Here is an 11620-nt window from a genome sequence, read left to right as displayed (position 1 = left end):
GGAGGAGGAGGAGGAGGAGGAGGAGAGAAGGAAGGAAAGAAGGAAGGAAGGAAGGCGTACTTTCTAGCCTGATGTTTGAAAATGAAAACCGGCAAACTTGCCGAGCTTGCACTGGCCTGCTCTAAGGGCAGAGAAAAGGAAGGCATGCGTCATACTGCTCCTTCCTCTCATTCCCCTTTGACTCTTAACACCAACACTGGGGAACTTCACTGGCTGGCTGTTAGGATCTCCGGAACTCCAGCCTAAAGGCGGCAATCGCTTCAGTACTTGAGGACAGGGAGAACAGGAAGCAGGCATCTCTTTGCCAGGATGTGGACTTTTCTCCTTTGATGCTCCCAACTCCATTCTCCACCCCTTATAAAATCAAAGAAACCCAGGACAGAGAATTGCTTATTTGAAAAAGCAATATCCATATGCTTTCATCACTCAAATGCCCTTTTGAAAATATTGTCGACGTCGGTTATTACCAGGACAATGCTGTCAATTTCTGTAGTCTGCAGAAAATCTTCCCTAGGATAGAAAAGTAGGACATTGGGCACCTGTCTCAAAAAAAATCAACCAATTTCCCTTCCACCGGATATATTTTTCACCCAGACAACACTTTCATTAAAGGGAAAATAGCCATCAACAATTTAAAGCCAAATAGAAATCAGCCTCACACAAAAGAAGCCACAAATTTAATAGGTTTCTGGGAAAATACCAGCAACAGAGTTGGTGAATTTCTGGTTTTTTCTCCCTCCTGCCCCAATGCAGAAGGCAGTGTCGTGGGAGCTCACACTAGAAGGTCCAAGGCCATGATAATACTCCTGTAAATGGGACAAAAGGGTGAACTGCCCAATGCTTCTCACACTTCCTAGAGCTGCTTTCCTGGCTAAGGTAGGATTGAGCCTTTTGGGAAAGAACCTGGAAGGAGAAAAGGCCCTCTCCCTGTCCTGACGAGGCCCAAAATGCACACTGGGACTGACAATACCCCATGATGAGCTGCTAAGGCACAGGGTTCTCAAACTATCTGAGCTTAATCCTGTACCTGGCCCTGTGCTCTGGGGCACAAAGAGGAAATTCGGCCTAAGGAGAAATTTTTTATGCTGCCTCTAAGACCAAGCTTTAACAGAAAACACTGCTGGTTGTGACTGGGTAGCTATCTTTATCTACTATAAGAAATAATTTCAAGTTGATTAAAGCTTTCAGTGAGCAGCTACCTTAGTCTCTAAAGGACAGGAAGTATATAGACCTAGTCTGAGTGCCTGCTCTCCTGTTTTTCCTTTGGCCTTCCTATTCCCCTAACTACCATCTTCATGGTGAGTTAAATTCACCTGGTGTTTTACCTGGTAACAATTTGGGCAGTATAGGTATGAGCTAAAACACTGTGTCCAAAGATTTGGAAAAGATTTTCAATTATTGCCTATTTTGACTAAGAAAACAACCAAGTTATTAGCTATTGTAACTCCTAACAACACTGAAGGTACCTCTCCATTAGGATAGTGCTATGAATGTACAAATGATTCCGCTAACAGTATCTTTCCTTTGTCAGATTCTCTGGACTCTATTTCTGAATAACTTTTCTTTGTGTGTGCAGGAGTGCCATCAAATCCACTTCACTCTTTGAGTTGTCACATTCTCTCCTGGGAGAACCTTTTCCCTGGTGTGGTCTTCAGCTTATAAATCAAGTTTCTAGCCCTTATGCCCCATTTTCTTAAAAAAACAAAACAAAAACAAAATAAGAAGCCATATTTGTCCACTTTACCTAGTGTGCACTTTAATTTGACTTAACAGCTATAGTCTCTTTATCTCATTATCTCATATTTAAAATATCCTGGAATCAGTCCAGAGAATAAAGAAAGGAGACTAAAGACTGCAGGACTTTAATAAAGATAACAAGTCATACCAAAGATTTCCTCCTGCTATTCAGATGGTTAGATCTGAAATACACAACATTTAGTAAACAACAGCTTTCCTTACATTTATTTATAAGCATGGTTTCCTGCCTCATTTGTTGTTTGTTTGTTTGTTTATATTTAGAGTTTGCCCAGTGGTGAAACTTGAGAATTCAAGATAGTGGTTTTCAGATGCTATACCTGCAGGCATGCTTGTTTTCAGATCCCCCTTGCAAGAGAGAGAGAGAGAGAGAGAGAGAGAGAGAGAGAGAGAGAGAGAGAGAGAGAGCGTGCTTCTGGTATGAGACAAGATAGACCCATCTCTCAATAAACACGAAATAAACACACAGTAAATTAAAACCCTCAACTTAAGACAGACATTCAGAAACCTTTGGGCCAAGAAACACACTGTGAACATTTACCCACATGCTGGCTGTGGGGTCTGGAGCACTGGTGCCAAACAGAGGCTTGTCCCTCATAAGAATGACTCTCAGAATTCAGAAACACTTAAACTCATGTTCTATAAGCAGGAACATAAAATACGTCTGTATAGGAATAACTAAACAAGACTTGCTCAACATGTGGGAATTACTCCTTGGGAAATGTAGCTGGGATCCCCTACCCATAAAGGAAGGGTGTACTGGAAACATTAGCTAGGAAGCAAGCCACAGTGTGTTGAGTCATTTAACTGATGGGGTAATTCACAAAAGCAAAGACTTACTTATTAACTCCTCCCGGGCTCATGATAGCTCAAGGAAAAAAATAATAAAGTAATGGTTTGGGGTTTGCTTTAATTTGGGGTTTTTGTTTTGTTTGGTCTCTGGTTTTCTGCTACCTTGCCTTCTTGGGGTTTAACTTGAAGCTGCAGTAGCTAACCTGTATGCATCTGTCTGTAGCAAAGGGTTGAAATGTCCCCGGATTCAGTCACGATGAATACTTGGTTCTCATGCTGTATGTAGCTGGTGCTTGATGGAACTCACAAAAAGAAGTGCTCTCTCTCTCTCTCTCTCTCTCTCTCTCTCTCTCTCTTTCTCTCTCTCTCTCTGTGGGGGAGGGGGTGTTTTCTTCTGATCATTGCTTCAGAGTTTTAATTAAGACTCCCTACTTCTTCATTTACCTAAATCCCCCCTAACATGAAGTGCCCAATTCATCCTTTGGAACCCATTTTTATGGTAAAAGTCAGCTTCCTCCTCCAGGAAAACAGCCTGGAATTTTCCTGGCAAATAGCTATGGGGTTGCAATCCCTGAAAGATCGTCTTGGGCCACAGCCACCAGTCTTTTGTTTTTGTGGTGTGTGTGGTTTCTAATCCCCGACACACAAAACAACTTTAGATTGGAGAGAAAAGAATGGACTTCTAAATCGCCTTCTCTTTTTTATTGTTCACATTTCGTATTGTTTTGAGTGAAATTGGAAAAATTGTCTCCTTTCTCTGTATTGCCAAAAGGCATTCAGGTAATGAAGTCTGTAACTAAACGGTAATTGAATCAGCATAGTTTGCACACTGAATGGTTTTCAAATGCTCCCAGTTTACAATTAAAGGAGAATTAATGCGCTTGTTGTTGAGAATGCCGGCGCATTAGAATAAATCCAGCACTGTTGTTGTAATGAGTGGAAAACGGTTTAACTGCCAACAAACACATTTAAAATTTAACACAACGTATTGATTTCACTTCTGCTTTTGATAGATTATTTTCCAGACTATCGAAATACTCGCTTCAAGCAATAAACTGGACCATGGCTGAGAGCCCTGGCCTTGGGTGTGTGAGCACAGCCCAAGGACATAAGACAGTCCAGAGATTTCTAATCATAAGGTGTGCGGGAGAGGAGGGGCACGGTTGTTGTACGGATCAAGGGGATCAAAGGTGTTCCTCCCCTAAGACTTTCACTCTTTTCACTCCCTCCCACCTTACCCAATTTAAAAAATAAATAATAAATAAAAAAGACTTTGTTTTCTTTGATGGAACTTTCTGCCCTCCAACTCCGGGTCTTCAATGTCAGTGGGTTTACGGGACACAGGTGAGAGCAATAATGACCGAAGGTGGGCAATAGGAAGGACACCTTTTGCATTCGTCTGCATTCTAGCGGGGAAAGCACGGACCGGCGACAGTCAGAAAAGCTGTCTTTTGGATTGGCTGCCCTGGCTTTCACCTGTTTACCCCCAAGGTGTCCTGTGGGCGAGGACATTGATGCACAGCGCCCTCTGGCGTCTGCTTCTGCTACAGTCAGGCGATAAAGGTGCAAAGACTGGCAACGCTGAGGGTTCTTGAGATGCAGCCGGAAGCCGGAACCGGGTAAATACACGTACTCACACGCGCGCGCATATGTACCGGATTCACAGAACTCTCAGCCCCGCGATCGCAGACGCCCGAGCTAAGACCAAAAAACACGGCCACTTGCAGGGATAGCACAGTATCGGGGCTGGTGGATTCTGAAGCTCTTGGGAATGAAAGACACTAACACCACTCTTAGTCCCATTTATCCAGACGGTTTAGAAAACTCCTGCTGCTACCGCAGCGCCTGCGCTCTTCGCCCCTCCACAGAACACCTTGAGTTTTCGGTGCACTCCGGTGGCCCGGAATCTGCTGTGGAGTTCGGAGCACTAGGCTCAACCTCGCCGGCAGAACGCGAGTGTCCCTGGCCCTCTGAGAAATCAAACGCGGAGAAAATATCACACTCTCCTAGGCTCACGGCGATGCCCATAACTCCCTAGCCACACAGAGCGATTCTCCCCGCGTCGGTTCAAAGATTGTGTCAAGTCCAAACCTCCGAAAACTGATTCTGGAGGAACCTGGACAGGACAAGATTCTCTCCCCTAGTGACAAGGCTTGCCATTCTCTAAAAAGAAACCCCTCACTGAGACTATGCTTCTGTTATTTGATGGCAACTAGACCTTGGAAGGAGCGGGAGGGTTTTGTTTGCAGGTGTATCTCTGACCTAACTGCCTGGTCGTTTGCTATGTGTCTGGCGGATAAACTTACGCCAGCTGCACCCCTGTAAGTCTCAGGAAGTTACCTCCACTTTCTTCATGTGCCACAAACCCAAACTGGGGGCGCTGGGGCAGTGGGGGCAGTGAGTAGATTCCTGTTCAGCTCTTCAACCCCACCTCCACCCCCTTTCATTTAAACTAGGTGGGGGAAGAAGTGCTGCTAAGAGTTTCATGATTCCCAATACTTTTCTTCTCCCCTTCCTCCCAAGGCATCCTCGCTGACTACCTCCTGGTTTCTGGACCTATAAGGTCCTGTACACTAGTCGCTGTTAAGAATCATGATCCGGGAGACGGAAAATAGAGCAAAAAATGAGGATGAGAGCCTGAAAAACTCTCGCAGGAATCCAAATCAAAGCTTCCCAAAGTTCTTCCACTCTCTGGGAACACTCAGCTCTCACTGAACTGGCGGCCTCGCCCTCCCGCACCCCCCTCCTCTCACCCCAGTTGCTTGGCCTCCAGGCTAGGGAGGTATCTCAAAGATGCCGGACGGATCGCGACTTACCAAGTAGACGGTGGGCTGCAGGAGGAGAAGAACGTACCAGCACGCAGCCTGCATCCTCCCTCCTCTCAAACTTCCTTGGCGGTGCCTTGGCTGAGTCTTTGTTCCTTCAAAAACATAGATCCACCTGACATCCACTTTACAGAGCAGGGAGCGCTCTCAGCAGCCTAGATACAAATGAAATTAGACATCCCATGACCACGCGGACAAGGCTGACGATCAAGCGAGGGGAAAGGGGGTCTTGGTGTGGAGTGATGGAGTCAAAAAGCTGGGAAGGGGGACGCAAAGATTGGAAAAGCGAGCCAATCCAGCTCCAGAAACAAGCGAGTGCGGTCCGCAGGCGGGCGGGTGAGCGGGCGGGCTTGAGCGGTGGCAGGGGGTTCCCAGAGCCCGGCGCGTCTGGGAAGCCAGCGCCGGAACGGCGGAGGCCAGAAGGGGTTAGGCACAGAGAGAGCAGCTCACAGGCTGGTTAGAAGGCCAACTGTCTCTGGCAGCCAGACCTGCCCTAGTGTTTGAAGGCGGGAGGCTGGGACTAAAGGCGGCGGCTGGTTCTTCGCCAGCCCTGGCAGGGTTCACACACGTACACAGCAGCAGAGAGAGATAGCAAAAGCAAGCGAGCAAGAGACTGAGCGAGGGGGGCGCGGGCAGGGAAAGGGTAGGTAGAACTGACCCGGATTAGGTACCCGTGAAATGGGGGGGAGGGGTGCAATTTGCATATAGGAAAGCGGGGCTCAGTTTACCCATTCGAACCTCCTGAAATACAGATAGACACCCACAATCACATCCTTAACACTACTTTTTTGAACGAAGGGGCGCAGCCAGTTGCTAACTTCTACAGTAGAAACCTGTCTGGGACTCTGAGGGTCACCTATCAGACATGCCTTATGCCCAAGTAGAGTTTCACCCCGCTGCCCTTTCCTGGTGATGACCACCACCCTGCCCCAACGTGTCCCTGCCAAGAACGGTGGAGGCGACCGGTACATACCGCACAGGACTGGAGGCAAATGCAGCGAGCAAGAACCGCTCTGAACAGGCTCCATGGAGGAGCTACTACGGCCTGGAGTCTCCAGCGCCCGGGACGTGCCCTCCCCGGAGCTCCGTCTCCATGCTCGGGCGAGGACAGGTCCAGCTGCCTCGTCCAGCCTTGGCGGAGTCGTTGTCCCAGTGCCCGGGTCGCGATCCGGATTGGTCCGCGGGAGCCTAGGCTTGGCACAGTTGGATTCCCGGTGCAGGAAACTTAAGAGGCAAGAGAAGGAGGGGCAGGTAGAGAAGACGACGGAGGAAGGAAGAAAGGGAGGGAGAGAGACGAATGCGCCCGGTTGCTGCACCCGACCGACCCGGACTGCCTGTGTTGGCACTGACACCAGCAGCCTAGGACTCCCGGATTTCCGCGGTTGCCAGAGGATAGAGAATGACTTAAGGGGAGGAGACTGGGCAAGTCCTCCGGACTTGAACTTGAGCGATAAGACCCGAACCTTTCGGAAGAAAAAGAAAGCCACACAACAGGCGCGATGAGTCCCAGTTTCAGAAGGGGTGTGGTGGCGAAAATTTGGAAGCTGCAAGCACTGGAATCAGCCCCAGCTTTACCAGCAAGACTGGAAAGCCCCAAAGCGACTAAGGATTGGTGTCGCGGGCGCTGTCCGAGGTCCTGCCCGGCCACCGGGGGACGCTCCACAGAGCGCGGTTTCAACTCCCCGCCACGAGTGAGCGGGTTTTCTCTTCCCGGTCGCGGCTGGTCGAGCCTACAGCCGGGACACCAACAATTACATTGGCACGTGGGTGAACGACTCCTCAAAGACTAATTAATACCGCGTGTAAATAGATTCCACTCTCAGGCTCTCTGCGGGCCTCCTGGCCCTCAGGGAGGAATGAGTCCTGCTTGCGTCTCTGGTGGCCAAAGCGCCCCCTGGGGGGAGGGGGTCGTTGGGAGGAGAGCGACCGCCAGGGGAGTGGCGAGGAGTGAGGCAGGGAGGTGCACGGGGGCAACGGTGGGTGCAGAAGAGAGTAGGGTGCTCCAGTTGGCTTCGGGAGGGGCGCTGCTGCTGGAACCGTAAACCTGTGGCTGCGGTGGCCAGAGGCGGGGATGCTGCGGACTGCCAGCCATTCAGCGAGCGAGGCAGCAGAGAGGACTGTGCGACCTTGGACTCTGGACTCTTCTCTGAGGGCTGGGCAAAACAAGAAAAGGGGATAAAATTTTCTATCTGTGTTCTATCTGTCCCTCTCTCCTCTTTCTCTCTTGCTCTTCCCTCTCTCCTTCTCTCCCCTAAGTCTTTTCTGTGCCCTTGCATCTTTTTACTTATGTTTAAATATTTTCCCAAACCCATTCTCTCCATATGCCCATGCTTCCCCAAGCGCCCACCATTCCCCCTCAAACCGCAGCTCTGGTTCTTTCCCTGTGGTCTTCACCCTCTCCCACACTCAAGCTTGGGATCAGCTCCATGAAGACTGAGACTAGGTCTCTCTTCTAACATGCCCACTTTCAGGCCGCAGGGGTGGGCAGCAATAAAGGCCTTTCTCGAATGCTGGCTATTTCGCTCTCCATTAGTCAGAGCCTGGTCTTGAGTGATAGATACACACTACGGACAATGTTCTGATGTTAGTCTATACCTCAGGAGCCTGAGTTCATAGCACCAAATTAGAATTGGGATTTTTAATGAGCATTAGAGTTTCTCCACCACCCCACCCCACCCTCTTGGACACCCCAGGCTCTGTGGATTCTGTTCCAGTCTCTGTGACCCAGACTCAGTGTGCATATTAGACGTGTTAATCATTGGCTGAATTCCCTTAGTGAGCCCAGGATACCCAGCAAACATAGCAGTGACAGTCAAACAAAAGTCCCAGGCTCATGAGCAGTAGCCAGAGGGTGCCCATTGAGAATCCGATCTTTCCAAAAGGCTACAAATTAGATCCCGCTTCAGCACTGAGTTTCCTATGCTTTGAGGAATGTATTATCTTCCCACTAGAACTGGCTCTTTAAAAGGAAAACTCTCCTAATTTCATAAGTTGTACCCTGCCTCTGTAATCACTTGGAATTCATTGAGGCAGAGTAGGAGTGAAGCATGCTTTCTAATGAGGATTCTGGAAAACTCTTTAAAACTAATATACTTGGATTCATAGCATGATGTCAATGCTGACTTGGATCTTTTCATTTATTAGAATTTTTATGTTCCATAAAGCTTAAAGAAGAAAAATTGAAGTATGGAAACATCTATATCTGCTGCCGAACAGTGAAAACATGGACAATGTTTTAACTAGTTTCACCCTCTAAGATTCATAGTTTAAACATAATGGCCACTTGCACCCAAGTTCCCAGATCCTCCCAGTCTAGAGCATAGAACAGGAGTAGATGCTCACCTGGATGCCCAAGCACAGTGCTTTCCTGAGTGAACATGTTTTCTGGCCTTTGGGAAAAACAAATGAAGAAAGACAGCTTTGAGCTATACTAAGCTATTTTCCTCACATTCTTCGAAAACATTCCACCGTGTGTGTATATATATATGCATGCTGCAAGATCAGTGACCTTGAAATCTCCGTCTGAATGGGACTGATTATTTAAGAAAAGCACCACAGGAACCCAGCCCTGAGAAATGGTCAGACACTTTATTCTGTGGCAGGTCAGGTCAGATGCCAAAGAGCTTTTCTATGTTAATAACCTGAGAATGTCTGTCCGGATATTTACATGTATAGGATCCTACAAGCTACTTGACCTGGGATAGAAAACAAGAATGTACCACTTTTTATGTCACCAGAGAAGTAATTTCCTTAATCAGAAAAATACCAGGAGCCATGATTGTTCCTGTTAGATCTCTTCCATTTTAATGACCCAATAGTCATGGGAGGGGCACAAACACAGCATCTCTGCCTGCCTTCCCGTGGCTTCTTTTAAAAATCAAAAGCAAGAACATAATCCTTAAACATTCTTCTGTTTCAGCGCTCCACAACCCACAGTGATAGCAATCTTCCCGAAGAGCAATAGCAGTAGTTTTTTCAGAGTTCAAACTATGCTAGGAGCTCTATTTAAAAAAAAAAAAAAATCATCCTTTCCCTCCATAGGAAACAACCCCATCAAAACATAACCATCACCTTTTGTGCTTCAAGTCTACCTGGTCAAATGTATGAAGACTAGTGGTATAAAGCTTATTTCTATTTAAATAATACATGTTTCAAATGAGTTCAAAGGGCCATCCTCAAAGGGAAATGAAGATATTAAGTAATTTTCTGATAATTAAATCATAACATTAAATTTATAGTATATTTGAAAGATACTGTTAATTCGGTTAGACCCAATTACCTTTTTGGCATGGGTAGGAAATGCAAGAGTTGTCATTGATTTATCTTGGGATTAAAGAGAAGAGAGAAATAGAAACTAACATCAAATTTTACAAAAAAAAAAAAAAAAAGTCCTACAATGAACATATCTTAAAACACATTGAATATCATATTTTACCCCAAATCTAAGTAAGTAAAACAGGAAACTGTTGTTACGAAGCACCCAGCTGTGATCTTGCTTAAGCTCCAGGCTGAATTATATGCATTTTCTGCACATAGCACAAAGTTATACCTATTTCTTTTCTTGATGGCACCAAAAATGTAAAGCTGAATAATTTTTCTATCCTGAATTCATTATAAGCTGATACTCCTGTGTTATACAGCCTTGGGCAAGTGCCTAAAGGGTCCACTGGTCTCAGCACCCACCTCTAGCTAATGAAGGAGTAAGGTTAGATAATAAATAAAGCTTATTTTATTATATGTAATTAAACAAGGAGCTATACCTGTTTCTAAAAACTTGACTGTGTCACAAAAGTGATTGCATATCACTTTTGTGATATGCATATCACAAGATGATTTTAGGGATGTTAGCAATTTAAAAGTACATTATTTTGTTCAACACTCCAATGAGTCTCAGGGTGTTTGTGGATTTAATCAGTTTTCTTTGCACTTCTTTCCTGCCTCATCCTTCTAACCTTTTCTCTAGGTCAAGGGTTGACTCTATTGTATTAATCATACCACACTCTCATAGAAATTGTTCTGCACATGTTTTTAATGTCATTGATTTATGAGAATCTACACCTAGACTGGCATCCTTATTATATTTATGAATATTTCTTACAAAAGGGGCAAAGCTATTTCTATTCCTTTTCCAGAATTCCTAAATGTCACCCAAGACAACTAAGTAAACTTCTGACCCCTCCACACCCCCAAGGTGTTTTGCTAGTGTAAAGAAGGATCATTTGAGAAGTGGTGAAGTGTTGGGTTTTGTTTTGTTTTTACAAGCCTAGAGTATTTGCTGTTTCAATGTAGTTGCATTTGGCTAATAACAAGAATGCTTTAATAACAAGATCAATGAACTAGAGAGAAAAAATAGCCATCAAGTTCTGGAAAGAAAAACATACAGAAAATCAAAAGCTCAATGTAAAAGGCATTTTTCCTTTTAGAGGTAATTTATATGCTCAGTCTTTGTGTCCATATTTCATTTATTCTGCTAGGCGACGAACTCGGGGTTCTCAAAGGTAGGTTGGTTTTAATTATACTCACAAACTTCAGCAAGAAAATGAATACAAAAAGAGAAATTAAAGACAGCCAGCCTTGAAAGGGAAGTTGGATGTACTCAATAGAAAGATTGAGGTCATACCCAAAATTATAATTACAATTTTTAAATATTGTAACTAAACAAACCTTTGCATCATAATCTAATTACAGAAATTTGTCATAATGGTCCCCCCAGAGATTAACTGACAGTTCCCTAAAGCAGAATCATTAAGACAAAGAACTTGACAGCCAATGTTCTGTGAACAAAGCAAAATACAGTGTTTGCTTTTAGCTAGAAAGAACACTAGAACTCCAGTCCATGTGGAGAGAGGATTCTTGAGAACAATGATGCCTAGTCTTGTGGTAACCAGAAGCAGAAAATCCATCTGAAAATGTATATATATTTTATCTTCATCTTCTAACATTCCTAGATTTTGTTGAGACACTAATGTTGTTCCAACTTTTGCCCTGATTAGATATTATGAAGCCAGAGACTTAAACAAAATGACTTAGACAGGGAACAAAGGCTACTTTATAGAGGTAAGACTATTTTTCATTATTAGACCTTGTTCGAATAGGGATTTCACAAGGAAGCAACAAGCCTCCTAATTTCCTATTTGAACATCAAATAAATGAAAACAGCTACCCTGAACTTTCACTCTGTTTAACATCAGGAATCGGGTCATAAGAATCACATATTGTGTTTTTTGTTTGTTTGTTTTTTTATTACG

At 45.1% G+C, this 11620-nt stretch overlaps 1 protein-coding gene across 1 annotated transcript in view; it reads right to left on the bottom strand.

Moving 5' to 3' along the window:
* Positions 1-7127, bottom strand: part of Nxph1 (neurexophilin 1) — a 296218-nt gene extending 289091 nt beyond the window's left edge. Inside the window, exons 1-2 of the mRNA XM_021165241.2 lie at positions 6346-7127; positions 5364-5527 (exon numbers count right to left, since the gene is read on the bottom strand). Of these exons, the coding sequence (XP_021020900.1) occupies positions 5364-5417 (54 nt within the window). The 5' untranslated portion in view covers positions 5418-5527; positions 6346-7127. The remainder of the gene's footprint in view (positions 1-5363; positions 5528-6345) is intronic.
* Positions 7128-11620: the final 4493 nt, after the last annotated feature.

The sequence above is a fragment of the Mus caroli genome, chromosome 6 (assembly GCF_900094665.2).
Source record: "Mus caroli chromosome 6, CAROLI_EIJ_v1.1, whole genome shotgun sequence".
In the NCBI taxonomy this organism is placed as follows: Eukaryota; Metazoa; Chordata; class Mammalia; order Rodentia; family Muridae; genus Mus; species Mus caroli.
Note: the sequence above shows the minus strand (reverse complement) of the source record. Positions and strands in the feature narration are given on the sequence as shown.